General features: G+C 31.6%; 1 protein-coding gene across 4 annotated transcripts in view; it reads right to left on the bottom strand.

The window, feature by feature from the left end:
• LOC118195504 (nephrin-like) overlaps positions 1–22,669 on the bottom strand; it is a 497,037-nt gene that overhangs the window by 83,723 nt on the left and 390,645 nt on the right. For all 4 annotated transcript variants that reach the window (XM_085814172.1, XM_085814182.1, XM_085814164.1 and 1 more), the window contains exons 6-8: positions 18,647–18,814; positions 11,763–12,053; positions 11,455–11,666 (exon numbers count right to left, since the gene is read on the bottom strand). In XM_085814172.1, the coding sequence (XP_085670298.1) occupies positions 11,455–11,666; positions 11,763–12,053; positions 18,647–18,814 (671 nt within the window). The remainder of the gene's footprint in view (positions 1–11,454; positions 11,667–11,762; positions 12,054–18,646; positions 18,815–22,669) is intronic.

The following is a 22,669-nucleotide window of genomic DNA, read 5'->3' on the forward strand; positions in this document are numbered from 1 at the left end:
TCAAGCTAATTCCAGGAATTTATAATTCATTTCCTCCTTTCCTCATTAGCATACTGTAAGAAAGAAAAGTGTTTACATAATTGCCTCGATAAAATATTACTCTCCTTTGTATCTTTATTTGTTTGAAACGAAATGTTCACTTAAAAAGCAGAACTTTATAAATTAAATTTTAATTTATTCTCTGTTTTATCTCATATGTTATCTAATGTTAAAATAGAAACAGTTGCTGCTAATATTTTGCTCCAAAATTCGACAAGTAAACTTCGAGAAAAACCACGAAAACGCTGCTATAAAAGTCTCCTGGATTCTTCTGAAATAGAATTCAGAAGCTTTTCTCTAAATGAAAATTGATCAGCATAATAATCAATAGCTGCTATCAACGTGATCTCTTTTACTCTGGTAGTGATTCTAAACTTCGAAAAAACTGGTAAAACATTAAGATAAAATTAATTTATCTTGCTGTGTAGTGTGAACTTCGGGTTTTCATTTCAAATTATGGTTAAGTTTGAATTTCTCAGAAAAATGCATTCCCACTTGAGCTACGAAGTTGCAAGTTTATGGATATTTTTTGCTAAAGTTGCAACTAACTGTAGATGAATCAATAAAAGAACTTGAAGGCAAAGAAACATTTGATGGAAGGGAATTATTGATCATTCTTCATGCTTGAAAGAGGAATTAGATTCTTATACCAATTTAATCAAATGTTATCAAATGCTAAAATATCTGATGAATCTTACTTCAGAAAATTTGGCAGACAAAAGCTATCTCAACAAACTGTGAGAATTCTTCACATAACACAGCTACAAAGATACGTTGGGGAAGCTGAAAACTAGGCCAAAATGCTGAGGAGACTGAAAATAAATGATCTGTTGATTCAAGACGACTCCGAATTGATGAGATAACATTATCAACAATTGTTGAAAATTTATTATCGAAATGAGTTCTCATCATTTTAGAAAATCCTAGATGTTCATCAGGGGAAGTTACCAGAAATAAAAGCATTTTTATCTTTCATAGATTCTTTCTATTTTTCTGGATTTCATAAATCACATATGTGCGAGACCTTTGGACAAGCCGGGGTATTATTCTACATGCCTTGATATTATTAAAACCAATAGAATTAAGAAAGTAAAAAGAGTTTAATAAAAAATCCTTGAAATCTTATTTAACGAAAAATAATAAAAATATATAACATATAATATATTAATGGGCTTATAATAACAAAAATATTAATGGGGTTATAATAACAAAAGTATTAATGGGCTTATAATAACAAATTCAATCGCGCAAAAGCCCTTAGTGAACCATGGCCTGCAGTGCCCTAATATCTGCTTTCTTAACCGTGGGCCCCAGGATGAGTGAGCATATATCCTGGACAAGTGGTCAGCTTGTCGCAGGGTCCCGGCGTTTTGTTCCCAAGCAAACATGGTAGTTATTTTTTGAAACATGGTAGTTATTTATTTGGATGAAAGGCTGAATCAACCTTGCCCAGCCTGGGGATCGAATCCCGGACCCGTTGTGTTGCTGCGCTATGCGCTAGCCAAAGCGCCACAGGCCTCATGAGCTTGTAATCCCAAGCTAGAATCTCGATCAGTAATAAGAAAGGACGTTCTCGTGAGTTAAATACGACTGAAATGCAGGTTTAAATAGATATTAAAATTGAATGTCGTCACGGATCATTTTGTTAAAAAACATACAGCAACATCACATTCTAACAAAAACTTAGTTTATAATATTCCAAATAGAAGATATTATGATAGCTACTAAAGAGAGTAGTGCAGATAATGTGATTGTTTCAGATAATGCATCACACTTCAAGCCTTTACAGCACTGTCCATTAAAAAAAAAAAAAAAAAAAAAAAAAAAAAACCACGATAGTGCCCTTTTGCGCATGTCTGGAACATGAAAGACCTCCAAATACTACGAAGAGGTGGAATAATAAAGATGTGGTTGGTAGAAAGTTAACTCTCAAATATCCAGATATAGAGATTAATGGAGATGCACCAACAACCAAGTACTGTGTATAAAAATTGTAAGTTTGTTTATTGGGTCTTGGACTACCTTTGATTAACCGCATTAGCCGAGAACGTCGTCTCCGGCATTCGACACTTGACGCTATATTAGCAATTAGTAATCAGCAGAGAACAACTGATTGAGCTAGGGCAGAGTGTTTGTCTGGGAGCCATAATATCTTGAATTTGAATCCAGTCGAAGCTAGACTTTAAAGCTTACATAAAATCAAGTTCAAATAACTACACAAGAAAAATGTCTATACCTATTTTAGACAGAGTTTGTAAACACAAACTCAAGTAAAACATGAATTAAATGTAAGAATACCGAAAAAACGGGTAATAGCATACAATAATTTTGCATCAAAGGAATTTGTTTTTGCGACAGCTCATAATAAATCATGATATAAATAGTAATATCAGTTTGATTTAAAAGAATGTTATCACATAAAGCATTAGAAACGTAAAATACTTTATATAAATATTTTTCTTTACCCTCTTATTCAAATCGCAATTTATTTATTATTGAGCTCCTGTATTGTGAAAATTCACTGTTTTGCATTATAACTAACTATATTAAAGCGGTAAAGTATAAATAACAATTAATAATTAAAATAATTTTTAGTTTTTGAGCTTCAGTGATAATCTCAGAAACATCTCAGATAAAGATCTTAACCAAATTCGTCTCACACATGTTTTACATCTTCTTAAAAAATTCCAACCAAAAATTATAATAATAATGTTGTATAATCTAACTTGACGGCATTTTTTTAAGATGAGTCTAAATAAAATACAAATGCACTGTTGACCTTCTTTTGTAGTAATACTTTTATTACAGGTATTTCTCTCGCTTTTCTAGCGTGCCTTCGTGGTGTATTGGTCAGCACACTAAGCCGGTATTTCAGAGGTTCATGGTTCGATTCCCGGCGAAGGCGATTGCTAATTTTTCATCTCTCCTGCTTCAAAAATATACCTAATGTCTCTACAACTTGAATTACATACCTCTAAAGGATTATTCTTTGCGCTAACATTGAATTTTTCTATCGAAATTGTCGAAACTTACTTCTATATGAAGACATAAACTTAAATTCATTTCTTCGCCTAAAGTAGATGTAAATAATAGTAAAATTTACAGTTCAAATTATTATAAAGAGACGGAAACGTTTTAGTGAAAATTCTCGAATGACCAGCTGTCATGCTAATACAACATTAGCCAATATAAAAACAATTTAAAGCCGTATTATCCTATAAAATTCCTTTGATAAATAGAAGTGAAATGAATTGCTTCATTACAATATGAATTTCAATAAAAGTCGTTCGGTCAATTTGAATTTAGAAAACAGCAATGTGTAGCTTGTTTAACTCGGTATATCAAATTTGAAACTACCGCAATACGGTTAAATAATTAAATATTTATCATCATATCTCTTAAATATAAAAGTTCTAATACAGTAGTGTGTGTGTGGGATTATGGCAAAGTCTCGAGGGCTATCTGCCTAAGAGGAGGGATGCCTTCGTGGAGGACTTTCTAAGGGAAACTGGCTCGTATACACGTTACACATGGGGAAAACCACGAAAACGCCCCTGCAGCCAGCCCGTTCGCGGGATTCGAACCTCGGACCAAACTACCAGTGTTCAGCGACTTTACCGCTCGGCCGCTGGTGGGCCCGCTCTAATACAGTAGAAAAATACGTAACTATATTTATTTTTAATACGAAATGAACATTTTTGCATATTTTAATTTATGTTCAATATATAAAAATAATGTCAAATTAAGTTTTTTTAACTATACCGAAAAGGAACTTGAAGCATATTTAGAATTATAATTTTTAGAAAAAATTACGAACGAAAGAAAAGGAAAATTATTAAATTAAAATCTTAAAAGTTCAAGAGGAATGAATTAAAATGGCAGTAAGAAGAAAAACTTTTGTAAAGAATTTATGAGAAGAAGGGAAATGGATCTTAGCAATTTCTTAGCGCCGAGATATTAAAAATCTGCATGCTCTTTAAGATATTTTTCACTCAACAATAATATGATCTAAAACTATTACAATTCATCTATTGACATACAGCAAACACAGTTAAGGTTCTACATTTAAATAAATTAGAACTGAAAATAAATTATTTCACATTATATTCCAAGGGTTGTTCAGATTTAAGAATTATATATACTTTAATATAATTGGATAAAATGGCCTGATATAATTGGATAAAATGGCCTGATAATCAAGTAAGTTTGAAATTTGCATTTCTTACCTAAGCAAGTTTTGCACTTTCCTCACTGCAATTACAAAATAGTATCTCTTTGTCCTAAACACCCTCAAGCAGAATATACAACGAAAGAAGAAAAATTTCTACAAATTTGGAAATATGTCGCAACTAATTAAATGAAGAAAGTAGCGAATTGATTAAAACTACTCATTATTCAGAAGTATACCTTTCTAAAGCCATTTCTCGAAAACGTTCAACCATTAAAATTTCAAACAGAGAATTTTGTGAAAAGGAAAGAAATGTTAAGGTATATCTCCTTTAAACAAAACATTTAAATGGAACTGCTGAAAGAAACTTAAAGCATTTCCTTTCGTGAGAGGACTGTATTTGTTTGAGAAAAATCTGCCGGGGAACGAAAATCCCATTTAAAAAATAAGAGCTGCCAAGCGGAAAAAGAATTTAATGAAAATCAGATAGATTTACAAGTTGAGACTTTAAAAGGGAATTAGATGAGAAATTGATCGTAATGTCGGGCTAGATTTAAACAAAGTTTTTTTTCTTTCCCGATGGTACCAATCTTTTCTTTTGAGCATATCCTGCATACAAATTAAATTACAATAATTCATGCTTTCTTTCTTGCGTCTTTAAACGATACTATTATATACAAAGCTATTCATACTAGAAAATAAGGATGAAAGTATAAGTTTATTATTAAATAAGTTCTTCGGAATATTTTATTGTTTTCTTCGCTTTAGCGGTAGATTCAGACTTGACATTTCTGGTTTCTCGTATTTTAATCATGTTAGCTTTTTTAGATCGATTCATGATACATTTACTTTAAATTAAAATTTTATTTAAAAAGTAAACGGGATAAAAAGAAGACTGTTATAAATTGAATAAAATTTTGTTCAAGTGAATAACAAAATTTAAGCAGATATACTCATATAGTACGAGGAATGCACAATAAAAGCTACAGAGAGAACTAGCGTTATTTCATTGGAGATTATTACGCCTTCGTGCCTATGGCGAAGGATGCCTTTATAGAAGAACTTCGACAACTTCAGCCATTTGGTCACTGACTGATACTGAAATAAGATATAAGAAAGAACACATAGCAAATATGGAAGATTACACTCTTAGCAACAGATTGAATCAAATCGCTTACCATAAATTCATATTGTATAAGAGAGAATTAACGAGATTTATATAGTTGCTTGGGTAAAATACAATTCTGTATTATACGTAGTCATAACACTCATTAAGATTAAGAAAACAAAATTAGGTTATTTTTTAAGTAAGATTCGTTTGTGAAATTTCGGTTGAAATTTTGGCGGTGCGTAAAGAGGCTGAAGTGCAGGCTGAGAAAGGATGAAGTGCGCATGCAGACTAAAGCGCATCCAGAGAATGTGTATTCAGGCTTCCAGTAGTCTTCGCACAGATTCCGATGCTACTTCGATGTACATCGTCAGTCTGTACGCTTCGTAGTATGAGGTTAAAATGTTTAAGAAAATCGAGCGGCTTCCTCCTTTCTGCATGCCTTCGTGCTGTACTGCTGGAATACCGGATGCGTATTCAAGAGTTCCACGTTCGAGTTCCGGCGAGGGCATTGGTAATTTTCACATCTCCTGCATAAAAAAAAAAAAAAAAAAAAAAAAAAACTAAGAACTTTACGGTGGCGCCCGACCTAAAACGGTAGTGGGTGATGATTCTTTACCGCCAGGATTTGGCGAAGGAACCGCCTAATTCCCATCGCTTTTTAATAGAGGGATTATTTTCTCCGTTCATTTTTCGTGTTTTAAAAAATCCAAATTACTCTACAATGGCCCCCGAACTAAAAATGGTGGTGAATGATGATTCTTCGCCACTAGGATTTGACTATTGGGTCCCCTAATCCCCAGTCGCCCTTTAAAAGGGGGAGTATATAAGCTATTTTCTCCCTCCTTTCTGCATGCCTTTGTAGTGTAACGTTAGCACACTCGGCGACTATTAGCGAGGTCCAGGTTCGAGTCCCGGCGAAGGCATTGCACATTTTGCACGCCTCCTAATGACTTTACAGGCCAACTGTAAAATACGGTTAGTCATTCGATTCATAATCGCATGAAACATACAAGCCGCGGATTTTCATTGCCAGACATGCGAAGTGGACGGTGACAATTCAACGAGTGAAAATTAACTGCTAAAAAAGAATGTGATCGCTCAAGGAATGGCACGAAAACGTTCATGACCAATGACGCTTTGTTCAGCGATCTATAACTGGCTATCATCACAGGTGGCAGAGTTCTTTGAGAAGGATATGTGAAACCTCGTTCATCGTTACTGTAAATGTTTAAACTGACAAGGAAACTATGTAGACAAATACATAACCGTACGCAATATCCTAAAATATTTTTAAATTCTTTATAGGGTATTTTTATTGTAACACTGACCTTACTTAAAAAACAACCTTCGTAGATTTGCAAAGCAAATGGTCACGTTAAATCACAATACACAATGACATGAAGAAAGGATTCATATCGCATGGTTCGGTCACGCAAGCATAAGTCACAGAAATTATGAACGAAATATACTGCAAACTTGATGCAAAAAATGCGAAAACTCACCATTGCCTTGTGCAATGAAATATTCTAATTACACTCACCTCTGAATAGCGTGGAACGGACAATTTGCAGGAATATTCTAGCTGTTCTTACGTTATTGAACAATATGCTGTTTAATGAAATATTAGGTATTTACGAAACGAAATATGTTTTGAATCGTATTTTATTTCCTTATTTTCAATATTTCATATTCCAGGAAACGTATAAAGATCAGTGTCTAAACCTACAAGTCGTTTTAAAATGAATCATTGTGAACAGTTTAGGAATTTTTCACGTATGAACTTGGAACAAAATTCGTAAAACTCATTATCTTAACTAAATCGGCTTTGACAAATGAAGACTTACACAGCAAAACTGAATTTGTATGAAAGGTACAGGTCTTTTTTTGTAATGAATTCTGTCCATATAATTCTGAAAACATAGTAAAACCATTATGACAGTAATTTCAATTATGTATGCTTATTTTACCTCACTACATGAATAGTGTATGTACCATGGATATACCACATAAATATTGTTAACAAATTATTTTTAAATAGTGATATAATTTCTTTATTTGAAAATTTCTATCCTGCTTTTCTATAAAAATACATCAGAAAATCTTCCGAAAATCAACCACGTCCTCGCCGGGAATCAAACCCCAGACCTTTCAGTTTTCTATATGGATATGTCCCCTACTACAATACAATAAAAAATAGGATAAATAAATTTACAAAATTAATAAAGAAATCATTCAGATGTGAAAACAAATTTATTGCATTTATTTTATTAATCGTAAAACATTATTACTCTTATTTTTATTGAAATTTATAATTTACAGATTATAGCAATATAGATTTTAATTAACGAAAATTCTTTAAAAATGCGTTTTCAAGCAATATGCGTAATTCCTAGAAATTTGACATATGATCACTTAAAAAAGTCGGTTGAGTTAAAGATAAAATTTTAATATTTTATAGGAACCTGCTCAGTTTAGAATTTTATTTCGTAATTTACTTAAGATTCACTTATGAAGCAATGAGGAAATGTAAATATATATATAACCCTTTTGTTGGGAGTTCAGAAAATTATAGTTGCTCTCTAATTATTTTACCAATTAGCTCTCAAACAAATAAATCGAAGCTAATATTATCTCAAGGCATTTTAAATATAGGTAATTCACTCGGCACAAATTGCAAACAATACGTTGAGCTAGTGAAACTCATTCTGCTGCGTTTTTCATTGAATAATTAATTTTGTGGCAGCTGGTATAGGGTCACATTTTCAAATCAAATTAAATCTTCAGAATACCAGTATAGTTCAAAGGTTAACGCATTAGCGTTTGAGTCGTTGCGAAATAATTCTGCACAATGAAGCGAATTGAATTTACCCTTCTATAAATTACTCCAAAAATACTTGAAATGCATATTAAGGATATCTTTCAACAGGCATTAAAATAGTATCGAGTGTTTATATGTTCATTCTGTTGTCGGAGCAATGAGCGCAAGCCGATAATAATACTTCAAAGCATTTTCAAATACTAATGGAGTGAACCTTTGTATGGGAAGATGCGATATTAGAGAGATTCCTTTCAAGGATAGTCCAGCGTCATATATAAAAAGATCATTTTAATTGCAATACATGTTAGTATAAAACTATACACAGTATTAATTCAGATGCATCGGATACTGTTGCATTCTTCTCACAGTAATAAAAGTGTATTACTGATATCAGTATTGAAATGACTGAAATTTTAATATTTTAATAGCAAATTGTAAGGAAAGGGACTTTTGCATTCATGCTGCGTACATTTGATAGCTAATGGAACATTTTGCACATTTAATGAGGATGTTGGATTAAGTATGCTGTATTTTAAAGCGTTACTTTATATGAAATAAAGTAACACTTAACGTTAACAGCCATACAGCTCCATCATAAAAATGACTTATTAAACAGCACTCTCCTTAATATACAATTATGATATTTAACAGATTGATAATTTATAAATACACTATTAATCTGTTCACTAATTATTGTAATTTATAAACAAGAGCGCGCGATGTTTTCTTCTCAGCAGTCATCATACATTGAATTTCTCTTTAATAATAAGTTGAATATGCCTCCAGACAGTACAGTGGTTAGTGACCGAAACGCCGTCGCATGGACCTCCGACCTAAGGTTCTACACCAATCAGAGTTATGCCCATGCGACGGAAAAGAATCGACCATCCACCGCCTTGGATGTCACTGAATCATTGATAGTAATATTACAATGCTAAATCGACAATGTCATCTATACAATAATTATTACATAATAATCCGTATAAAAAATAAATATACAATCAATAAATCATTACATTGCCATGGATAGGATCTATGTTGTGGAGAGTGGAACTCATATATTAACTAGTTTCTTCTTCAATACGTCATAAATTCAAGTTCTTATCAGTTACACACCTAATGATGTGTGTCCGTATTATGGTTGCAGTTATCCACAGAGTAGGCCAAGTCACATCAGTTCAGGCAGTTGATAGTTCCATAGCCCAAAGTATATGATGTTGTGTAGACTATTCCATGTTCATATAAACTGAATTCTAAGTTAACTTTTGATAAATTCGAAGTACACTTTTGTTAAGTTCATTGTTCACGTAAATACTATTTTTCCACTTCGATACATCATAACCTCGTGTTAAAAAAAACAAGGAAGAAATTTAATTCTTAAATTTTTTCAACACAATTCTATATTGTGCAAAACTATGTATCGATTTATAATGATTCTTATCTATATAAATCAATTCTTATCTAGGCAATAATTTATCTTAATTATAATATATAAATGTCCTCCTAATTAACATATTCCGGTTTAAAATACAATTATTCTCAAAAACTAAGAAAAGAAAAACAAACAAATAATATAGCAATAACATTTAGTTTGCTATTTTAAGACATAGTCTTTAACTGAGAACGCAACTCTTTTTTAAAAAACAGGGCAAGAGTAAGAATTAGAAATGTGACAAATGTTGTACTGTGCGTGTGCTTCTAAATTTGATCTTAAACAGTTAATACAAGATGGAGCCTCTTTACAGTTCGGAACTAAATTATCATGCATATGAGTGCAGTGAGAACAAAATAAAGAACTTGTACAATTTCGAATAAGGTGGTCAAAAGCCTGGCAACCATGGCGAGTACCGTAGCGATGGGCTTGGATTCGAATCCCGGAGAAGGCACGGTTATAACTGTCCGTCCCTTCATAGGAGGCAAAGGTGGCCACCTATTAGGTGCTTCCATGATGAAATCGCCACCACTTCCGGCCCTTGTAGTTGGCGCAAGGCTAATGGTTATTTAATAAAGCGTCCGGCCATGAAAAAATGATTATCTGTTTTGCAGATTGTCCATTGATCATCCTTCGAAGAAGTTCTCCTATTACATATTGAAGCAGATTGAAAACTCATGGAAAATATGCACGATTTTTAATGCAGTAAATTTTACATCTAAGGTTTGAAATGAATCTTTATCTTTTAAATATAATTCAGAAGTGGAAAAGTCCGATCTTTGATGTCAAGAATTAGGAAGTCTTCATTAATGTAGATGCAACAGTATCTCATTTACTACGTTATTTCTAGCATTCAAGAATTTGAAAATATAATCGAAGAAAACAAAAAAAAACTTAGGCAGTGAAAATTAAGGACATTAAAAGATATGGAGTGCATGAGATTATTGCAATTTTGTTGCAGTAAATCATAAAGAATCAGTAAAACAGGTGCGAAACGAAAAACGAAGATAAAGCTGAAATAGCAATGGTGCATATAAGGAAGCACTGAAAGGGTATACATGAGGTTGTTATGCAATACATTTTGCTGAAGAAAAACATAAATATTTCGCACGTTTTATCATTATTAACATTATTTTAAACAAAAAAAATTAATTAATATTAAAGCATTATTATAAAAAGGAACTGTTCACCTTCCATTGCAATTTCTAGAAATCACTTTTACGAAGCCTACACATTACTTAAAATTCCATAAGACTATTTTGTTCTGCGCACACCCATATGTAAATTTGTATGGATAAACGGAACACGTATGGAAATTAAATATTAAGCACTATTTTACATAATCACTTATGATCAAATATTTTTTTCAAGAGCTCTACAAAAACGTTTAAAATGATCAGTTAAAAATGTTAATTTCATATTCTTGTTGGCCAATTTTTCTTTTTCTTAAAAAAAAAAAAACTTAAATGCATGAAAGATGCACTTAAAAATTTGAGATATATTTATTCCATCAAACACTGCTAACTTATAATCCAGTAACATTTATTTTATATGAATCTTAGGCCGTTAGACTGAGTATATGACTAAGCAACAGGAGATCTAATTAATAACACCCGAGTTCAGCGCAGCAGTTTCTGTATTGTTTTGAAGAATACAAAATAGAAATTTGGGCAAATTTTACATTTTTTTAAATTTAATATATCCTTAAAACAGACGATATCACATTCTATAACTTCTGAGAATTTCATTTTCATAGTATCCGTGCATGGAGTACAGTTTTACATGATGATTTTCCGGTTATTTCTGCACATTTGTGCATTAATTAGAATGGATAATCGGAAGTTCAATGTAGTATCCATAGATATGTTTTGCATAATTTTACTTACATGTCCACTTATTGTGTAGGTAACATTGGAAGTAGTAATCCATCCACCACGAGGATCTGCTGTGATACTAGTTGCAGCTTGCACGGAACGTCCTTCAACAACCCATGAAACATCTGCAGGAGGATTGCTTCTGTCCGTCGTGCAAAACATTGTCACCGTATCTCCTTCTTGCGCCTCTTTTGGACCCACGAGAGTGACCTTACTCGGAGCGACTGCAAAAATAATACAGCATATTAGGAATGATAAGAACATAATAAAATGCATTTCAGATAAGATATCTCAGTTTCTACAGCTACATATTTACTTACATTGGACTGTAAGCTTGACCATAGCAATCATCGGTTTGAGGCTGACCGAGTTAGTGGCTTCGCATCTATAAATGGCATTGTTATCATTTGATTCAACAACAAAAGTCAATGTGTTTGTAGATTCTCTGCCAGTTGTGGTATACGTAACGTCAACTTGCTGGTCATTTCTGTACCAGACTAGTTTTGCCAGAGGATTCCCACCACGGGAGACGCAGGCCAATGTCAGCGTGTCACCCATTCGAACTGTTTCACCTTCTACATAGCCTTCTATTTCAGGTGGGCCAGGGGGAACTATACAGAAAAAAAAATTTTTTTTTTATTCACATATATGTTAAAGCAATTAATGTACATATCAAATAAAAATTAATGCATGATTTTTCTGACTCCAATTAAAAAATAAGTTTAATAATTTAAAACTAATTAAAAGATTTTTTTTAGATTCTGAAAATTATTTTTTTAATTCTTGCATAGTTTGCTGACGTAATTCTTACAAGCAAATGACTCTGCTCATAATCTTAATAAATCTAAAGATTCGTATAATAGTAGTAAGCAACTGTGTATACCTTTCCACAGAGACTACAACAACATTTTTAAATCTTTCCCTCTTTTACTCAACTGAAAATGTATTTTCAGATTATCAAAATATAATCTAAGCCATCGACATCACATTCATGGCTTCATACTTTCAAGTTTCGTACTTTCTACAATAATGGTCTAAGGGAGGTTCGGAATAATCATTTCCTACAAAACCCACTAAATTCTTTATTACGTCCTGCAACGAAAAGAGTTTTAGTTTTGCTACCCCTGTTCCATCCATTAATCTAATTTCATTTCCTGTACCAGTCTCAGACGTCTCAGATTATCATATCTGTTCATAATTTTTTCCCACATTGCTTGCAAACTTTACAGAAAGAAAGCAATGACTCATAAGAAACGTCTATGAGCTACGAAAGCAAAGATAGATGAAAACGTTAATGGGAAAATAATATATAATCGAAATAATGCGTCGTATATATGAAATATCATATTGTTAATATAAACAGAAATGAACCAGAACAAATGTGAAATGACATTTAAATAAAAAAATCTTCTGAATTTGAAACGTAAAAATAGTGTTTCGCTTCATACTTAAATAGTTCAAAATTATTTACTTCGATTAGTATTTTCCTTCTTCTCAAAAGTATATTTAACAAATATTAATCTTGCCACTTACAGCCGACGTTGAATGCACGGCTGATTATTCTAAACAACTGCATATTTATAAGCATTTTAAAATGTTATCGAAAATAAAATATTAATCATTCATAAACTAATTCGTAATATTTAAAGCACATTAGTTTCAACAATGAGCTTATGGAAATAGAACAGACAAAGTTTTTCCTCATTCTGTAATGATAAAGGTCTGACGTGGACTCTACATGACTTCTTTGTACAGCCCATTAAATTATACACATTTTTGCTGCATTTCATTTAAACTTATTTCCTTGAATTTCATTAGAGATATATTTCTCCTTCAATTAATTCAGTTCTCCCTTTGCGGTAAGACACAAATACGTAAAAATTAAAAAAACAGCATTAAAAATTGAAAAATATCGAAAAACATAAAGCACCAAATACAGTTAAAACAATTACAATAAAAATTAGAGTTTCTAGGTAAAAGCAAGCAATATGGCCAGCGTGCTAGAAGGCAAATTTTTCAATGCACAAAACGGAAAATTTACGTTTGGCTCCGCTCGGCAAAAAAGGCACTGAAAGTGCAGATATTGATTTAATTCACTATTCTGCTGGGTTTCAAATGCAAACGAATGGTTGCTCCGTTAGGCTTAGTCGTACTTAAGCAACTTTTAGATTGTCGATAATTCTACAACTATTGTATGCAGATTAACTAAAGGCATAAAAAACTTAACCGGAACATAACAACAACATAATTCAATCGCTTTTAAAGAAAAATACACAATTTACCAACACATAAGAATAAAAAAACTGAGCTCACCGAACCGTGTAACAGAAATATATATACATATATATATATACATACTTTTGGTGCGGCGGATTGCAACCAAAACGAAAGAAGCACAGTTGCATGTTTTAACAGGCCCATATGCAAAATTTTAACGTTCTCAATTTCAACTCATTTTTGAGTTACGCGATATATATACAAGCATACATACATAGGTTAAAAAAATCTCTTCTGAATCTATTTTAAGTCCAATTTACAATCTTTTTTGGCAAAAAAAAGTCCTTTATTCTATCTGTACGTACAGATACATCGCTCAAATAGTTTCGAGAGGGGTTGAAATGATATTTTCGTTGAAATATGATACCCTAAATTTTTCGCGATTACAATATTTCCTTTACTTAGTAGAAGGAAATAAAAAGGTGATATCTTAAGTAACGTTTTATGAACAGAGAAGAGATACTAATTCCACAGTAATTTCCTCTTCTTAATAATTTCGTTAAACCTGTCTGTTGGGGAAAGGAATGATTCTAACTTAACAAGTATAACACAAGTTATAAGCATTAACGCAAATGAAAAAAAAAATATATCCTTTTGCGGATGTTAATCTGTATTAAGTAAAAAGAAAAATATTTCTAAAAACGTTCTTTCACAATGAACTATAATATTAATTGCCTGCAATATTAAAAATATACATGCTGTTAATACACATACATTTACATAAAAATTAGTTTGAACTACTTTGAAGTTCTTTATTGTGCCATTCCTGAATAATAAGTTATATCTTATGTTAACAATAACATAAACATGTTAATGAACTTCTAAGTAATATATATAATAGAAAGATTTTATTAATAAGAAACTACCTTTTGCAAAACCGGTTGGGTTTTGAAATCAGTATGCAATTTAAGATTGTAAGAACTCTCCTAATTAACAAATAAGCTAATTTGACACTTTTTTTTTTAGTTTTTCTTAATAAAAAATATACAACAATATTTCATCACTCAATAAAAAAATCAATTATTAAAGTCATCTTTATTAGTATTCCAATCATTAAAATGCATTCATTATATGGCTTAATTCTTGAATAACTAAACTATCTAATGCTAATAAAAACTTTATTAAAATCTGATTACATAAATTATATGTAAATAAAAATGTAAATGCAAATTCATAAGGTTATTTGGCACGGAATCCAGGGAAAACGTTTCTTCTTAATTCATTAAAAAGCGTATATAAATTATACACATTAATATTAATAGCACTGTAAATATAATACGACTGTAAAACTTTTAGTCTCACAGAAATTATATCACCTTTATTATTATCTCTAATGAGATAACTGTAGGATAAAATAAGGTTCCAGAATAGTAAGATTACCTTTGTTTAATATTTCACAAGATGTAAAGTTTGATAAATGCAGAGTTTAATTTTTTTTCTGAATAATTTACCAGAAGTATCATATATTCTTGTTACATATTGAATCATGTTGATTCTTAATAATGAGCCTTTTAATAATTGCTGCATGATCATATTTTGCTCGAAAACTGAGATTTAAATAACATGTAATTTTATTAAGATTTAATGAATTTTTAATATGAAAAAATCCCTCTAATAAAACATTACACAGCTTATATTAACTTTCAAAATTACACTTAATCAGTAGCAGAATTTTTAATATGAAAACAACCTCTAATAAACATTACACAGCTTATATTAACTTTCAAAATACACTCAATCAGTAGCATTGCTACTGATTGAAACATACTCTTAATAATGAGCCACTTATTAATTGCTACATGGTCATATTTTGCTCGAAAATTGCGATTTAAGTAATGTTATTGAGATTCACAGAATTTTTAACATGAAAATGAACCCCTCTAATCAAAAATTATACAACTAATAATTAAAACGGATATTTTCAAAATTGTATTCATGTAGCATTTATATTAATACTTATGAACAGATCATTCATTCCGATATTTCTGTACACTTTTTAATACCTTCGATGAAAAAATATTAAATAACTCCTTTATAAAGTGTAGGAAAGCGGTTAGGAATGTATCCAGTAGTGAAGTATTTCCAGACAGTCCCCCGTTTTTTGATGAAACCACGATTAATATCAAGCCCACATATAAAGCGATATTTGTGAAATATTAATTGATAAATTACACTCAATACTATGTTCAAGCATTATTACACTTTAACTATATTCATTGGACAGTGAAACAATATATTAATTTTTAAGTATATATTTTGTATGGCGTAAAATAACCTTTAAACTCTGTTTAGTCAATAATTATTTCAACTACAGGTCTATAGGAATTTTATCGGTATACTCATTGTTATATAGTAATTACAATGGAAATGCTGAGACTATAGAACAAAATTAATACTAAGCATTAAGAAGGAAATGTTATCAACACAACGGAAATGTCACAACGATATCATTCAAATATCACGGTTCATAATGTATTCAACGGAAAGAAGAATTTACCATATCATATTACTACTACTAACCATTGTATAAATGCACATGACGTTACATTATGGCCTAATGAATCCTGTATTTCAATTATATGGTGTAAAGCACTCTGGAGTGGAGGGTGGGTTACACTGAAAATGGAGTTTCCAATCTAACTAGCTATCGATCAGCACAAAATGAAGTTAGAAATCGGATAGTTCTAAATTCCATTGGCGCAAACTTACGTATTCACATTGGGCACATGTCTGCATATTCTGTATGGCTTTACTGTGGCTGGTTAGTTTAATTGTAATGAGTTCCGTAGCGAACTATGAAAGAGATAGCTATTGGATATACACAGAGGAAATTGATTGCAAAAGGCCTGTTTAGCTGTGTAGAGGATACGAGTGTTAGATGCAAATGCATTATTTCAACATGGCATTTGCAGAATCAGATGGGGAATATGAAGGATAAGAGATGTAATCATCATTACTACATTATGTTATTACTGGTATGAATCAACATAGATAATACAAGAACACTAATTTAATGTTAATTTTTAACAATTAACATTCATTTATTGCTAGATAGCCATCACTTCCATTAACAAATTTAATATTTGTAGATTACAGCAGCCTCAAAATAAGAAATAAACAGTTACAGTGTAAAACACAGTGTTAACAGTGTAAAAAGCACATTAAGCACGAATTGGTTATAATAAGGTCTTTCAATGGCTAATACAACTATGAATGCAAACAACACGCATGAATTCATCTGTCTTATTGCTTAAGATTCCTTTGGATGGAACCATAAACTGTTATTGTTCCATGATTTGTGAACGATATTTTATAGTATAGGCACCTCATTTTTTCGTTACTCAATCTCTAGTTCAGAATTAGGCTAAAATATCAGAATCTGCTACTTTCATACGTAAGAAAATACATACTAAATACACAGTACAGTGTGCTTTTTTCTATATTTAATGTTGGTATTAGATTACTGAGTGTAATTTATCGCTTAATGTTTCACGAATATCCTTATATGGCTTCACTATCATTCATGGTTTCCCCGAAACGGAGCCCTGCCTAGAATATATTACCCATGTATATGTTCCAGAGAGTTTCTCTTTGTTATTAACAAGTAGATAAGGAAAACGAAATTCGACGTATTAACCTTTTAATTGCTGATATATCTAAGTGCTCTAAATTTTTACTCGATTATTTCATATCTAATTATTTAAAAACTGAATTTTTCAGTTTTTGCAAATGGTCAGCTTTAAAATCAAATACATTGATCTTTGAGTATTCTGATTATTTTTAAGTAATAAGAATCAAATAAAATACCTTGCTTTAGTTATCTATTCTATGTATATGTCTTTCTATTTATATACTCATATAGCTGATCATGATGTATATTTTCTCATACGTATGCATAAGTATTATAAAGATTGTATAACGCCTAATTTTTGTATAAGTCTAGGTCCTCCTACTCAATTTACTATTTCAAGCGTACAAATCCTTCTTTCACACATACTAAATACTGAAAAATGAAATTTATATATATATAAACATTTTATAAACATATATAAACATGTGTGTTTCACAGACACTGTCATCCCAAGGTATAATTATTCTTTTTTATTTGAATGGGAAATAATGATTTAACCCCTTCCCATATAAATCTGCTTTACTAATTTATCAGTTAGGCTTGCATGGTTTATCATTCATACAGTATTGTTCTGTATTTAACCATTTAGCGAGAATAGCTTTTACGATTCCAAGTAGAATAAGTTTATACTTCTGCACAGTTTTCGATATTTTCCCAGCAGGAATCGATTGTACGTCTTAAGCAAATAATCATGTGTTTATAATGTACATTTACTGTAGTATATATCTGACATACATTTAGGTACCTTGTAAACATTGTCAATTAATAGTTATGTTGTATAGAAATTATAATTAATAAAATACGACTGTAGTTATCTAACAGTATAGCAAAAACAATACAAGTAAACTAAGGCTTATAGGCATAACATATTATTTTAATAAAAAAAACATATTATATTTTTAGGTTATGATTATAACATTTTAAATGGATTAGTGGCAATCGTTTTTACATGATAAATGATTAAATTTCATTTAAGTACGACATAGTATGGATAAATGTAAGAATAGCAATACTGATAGATGTAGATTTTAGTAGAAACGTTTACAGCCATGCAAGACTATCGCAGAACACACCTTTTTCGTTTGTAGCTGAAGAAGATGAGAGTGTTGAAAAACTGAAAGTTGAATCAACGTCATGTTTCTTGCATTCGATTTTGCTTAGCATGTCATTTTTTTACATACGAGAGGTTATCTAGAAGTCTTCTACCATATTTATTTTATAATGAAATTGTGTTCCTGCCAAGAGATTTAAAATTTTCCAGTAACTAATTGTATATAGATAACTTTGTATACTTACATAATACACTTAGCTCAATATATGATATCATAGGTATACTTAGAGCTCTGTGTACTGCTTCGCAGCTGTACAAAGCTCCATTATCGTCTGGTGTTGGAGTCAGCGTGATAGTACTGATTGCATTTTCACGGTGTTCGTCCACTGCTTCAGTTTTGTATAGAACGTTATCTGAAAATAAATGAAAAATGAAATGTTATAAACTGAAATATGCACAATAACTTTAAAATTATAATTTTATTTGGCTGTTCATTTTATCAGTTATGGAAAAATTTTTGCCAACTTTCTAACAAGAAGTATACTTTTATAAAGAGCTCTCAGTTTGAAGCTGTATATATTCACCAATGTATTTTTAATATAATGCATTACTTTGCAAGCAGCATTTACCTTATGGACCCACTTAAACCATATCTCAAGACAACAAATATTATTTATTAAATATCAAAGTAAACGAACGCTGCGCTGTTGTGCACTCTTAATATATTGCCTTAATTTCTGTGACTTATTTTAATATGCACGTATATATACGTTCTTACAGATACAACAAATTATTCTAGGTCGTATATATACGGCCCTGCCGGTTAGAGGGTTAAGAAACTGATACTGAATTTGAATTTGAAGTCAGCTACTTCGTCTTAAAAATCATTCGATTGATTTCCATCAGCAAATGACAAAGTTGAAATTAATGATATGAACTCTTTATTTAATTTATTTTGCATATCTTAAAAGTTTATCTCCCGCAATATAAACAATAAAAAAACAGAGAAACGTTTCACGGCGTCCACTTCTTGGAAATGACCCCCTCTAAAACTGACCACGTTTTTTTAGAGCATAAAGATAGCTAACGTTATATTGTTTAAGCAACTATCTACACAGGTAATCAAAAGCCCTAGAATACTTTACGGTATTTGTAAGGAGAATAAAAAGGCATTTAAAACTGAATATATAGAAGAGACACAAGCCATTGTGAAATGTTAAATTCAGACTCAAGATGGTGTTCATTTTACAGAAAACTTTATCGAGTTCTACGTAATCGGGCAATGAAATCCCTGTTCTTCAAATAACAAAATTATTTTGTATTGGGGAGGACATAAAGTCAAACAAATAGAAAATATAATGATAAAATTTAGCCATCCGATTTCGATTACAAAAATTTTAATCATTTGCATCTTTTATTATAACTAAACAGTGGGCCAACTTCAAGCCTATCCGATGATTTGTTTTTCGCTTTGCAATTTCTGTGAATAGCAGTGCATTTTATATTGGGTTATGATAACACAGAATTAAAATCCATTTCAATTAAAGTGAATTTAAGACAAAATTCTATAAGAACCAAAAAATGGCTAACATATAACTTTAATTAATTCCAGCGTATCGAAATATATGTCTTGTAACACACAGTTCTTAAAAATGAGTATAAAAGTAGAAAAATAAACAAGTTCCACGCTTATTCTTTCTTCACGCAGAGCTCGAAATTATGCGAAATTTATTATACAAATAATTAGCCCCGTTAATAGCTATAAACTACACTACAGTTCTTGCAACTCGAGTGTTTAACTCGAGAAATATTAGCCAAGAAGCTATCTTCAGACATCCCACGTTGTTCGAGGAACTTCGGTGGAAATCTAGCGTGCAAATCGTAGAAGAAGTGCCGTGATCACGCATATACTGCAAGAACGAATATACTCATGGTAAACAATTACTAAACATCTAAGGCACGTTTCTTACTTATATTGATGTAATATATCATACTCTCATATACGTGATCTCTTACGCTTCAACAGAGGTGGGAAAAAGTAACGTTGTAAATATGAAAGCCACGCACCAAACCCTTTCTTGAAAATGGCGTGACCTCTATTTAATAGGCTACCAATCACACGCGAAGCTGTTAAGTAAAGAAAACCGCACGAATCTAAGATTAAAATGGTTATACCAATTCTAGGCACGAATAACTATACAAAACTAAACTAGCTTGAAATATAGCAATGGGTATTTATCTTCTATGGCACTTTTTTGCCTGTATTGATAAGGAAAATATTTTATAATACATATATTTACTCACAATTTTTTATCTGTAGTCATATCTATTTGTGCCAATGATTAAATTAAGTTCTTTGTAAAATATACCTACGTCTACCTGTCTACGTATTTGTTTAGCTTTACATATATTCAGATTTCTGTTATTTGCAGTATAGATATGCGAGATCACGACTACAGGAAACAAAAAATGCTGTCTACAGAATTTAATCAGAAGCATCTTAATCATTGACTTGACTGTTGAATATTATTTTGTCTTATACGAATTTATACCAACTGCATTAAGTATTACCCTTTCAGGAAATTCTAAAGATTCCAATATCAAGAAATTTCTAATGAAGTAAATGAAAATTCTAATGAACTACGAGATTCTTCTAATCAGCTCAGTGGGAGGATTATTAAGACTGCTGAATATTAGCAGTTAGTCCCGCGCCAACAGGCTGGTTGAATGGTTGGTTTTCGTGATTTTCTCCGTATATTAGGGGAATACGAGCCAGTTTTCCTTAGAAAGTCTTCCATGAAAACATTCCTTCCTTTAGACAGTTACCTTTCATGTGCTTTACCATATTCAAATAACAAGCCTCTAATCAACTGAGAGAGTATGATGAGAGGGAGCCCGTTCAGAATTGAATTTAAGGTAGGCTGATTATATGTTTTCGCTCTGAAAGTAAAAATGGATTGGCGATCGCGAATCAACACTAATAAATTCAGAACGAGCTGTCAGCCATCTACTATCACCAACAAGGGAATACAGCTGTGTATCAATATAGTTTTATCTAAATAATAATCAAAACTGCCAGCTCTCCGGTAAAACTAGAATATTCCAATTTTTCACATCTCCGTCTTTTAGGAAATTACCAAATTTGCAGTTTTAAATTAAATTTATCTGAATTATTTCTTTATATGGTGAAAGAAATGTGGATCAAATGTGAATTCCTCATCTAAGAAAACCGATGATCTTTCAAATGTGAACTTCTCATCTAAGAAAACTGATGATCACTAAACGTCAAAGGGAAAGGAAATAGGAATAGTCCTGATAATAAATTCTTATAAGAAACTACGGCAGTAACTCTTAATGAAATTTAAACTGCGCAAAATCCGTCTCACATCAGTGATAAATAGATTAAATTCGCTTTCTTTTTGTTAAATATGAGCTCTTCAAATGTATTTTGAAGATATACAGAGATTATAAAGCGATTTTAAGTCAAATTTGCCAATATACGGAGTTGTTCTGAACTTGCATCCGCAAAAGAACGCGAAAAACCTACCTATTTTACGAATTGGTAGCTATGGTCAACAACGTACATTAACAAGCTTAGAGTTCGGATCCATCACAGTTGATGTCGGTTCTGTTAACCACCATACCTTACGTGCAATCGATTATATTCTACCACTTTATTACATGCAAAATTGTAAGCAATAACATTTATATTATATGCAAAATTAGCAATATGATTCAGTATCTTCTTACGCACAATTTAGACTACCTCCTTGCTAATTTAGCATGATTTTAGATTACAATGTTGAGTTTTAAATTAGTACTTGGCCAGGAATACTGGCACACTAGCGGCTAAGCAATAAATTTTCTGAAGATTGGTATTTCGATCTGGGTTCGAATCCCAGCGAACGGGTTGGCTGCATATGATTTTTTGTGATTTTACCTATGAAAAGAGGACGCGAGCCATTTTCCCATAAAAAAGTCCTCTATAAAGACATCCATCCATACCAATCGGCGAATGGCTCTCGAATTTCTTTATTTTTACCAATGAACCCAACAAAACCTAACCAAGTAGTAACTGAATGCCTAAGACTATTGAACACTGATAGTTCCACCCTACATGGGTACTTTCGGGGCTTTTGTCATGTGCAAGGCTAATCTAAACGAGTCAATTTCTTTTATAAAGTCTTTCAGGAAAACATCCCTTTCCCTTACGTAGATAGCTCTGTTGCGCTTTGCCAGATTAAAAACATAGGCTTTAATTATATTAC

Source organism: Stegodyphus dumicola, chromosome 1 (assembly GCF_044657685.1).
Source record: "Stegodyphus dumicola isolate Sdum_Otavi_A_Nest chromosome 1, ASM4465768v1".
Classification (NCBI taxonomy): Eukaryota; Metazoa; Arthropoda; class Arachnida; order Araneae; family Eresidae; genus Stegodyphus; species Stegodyphus dumicola.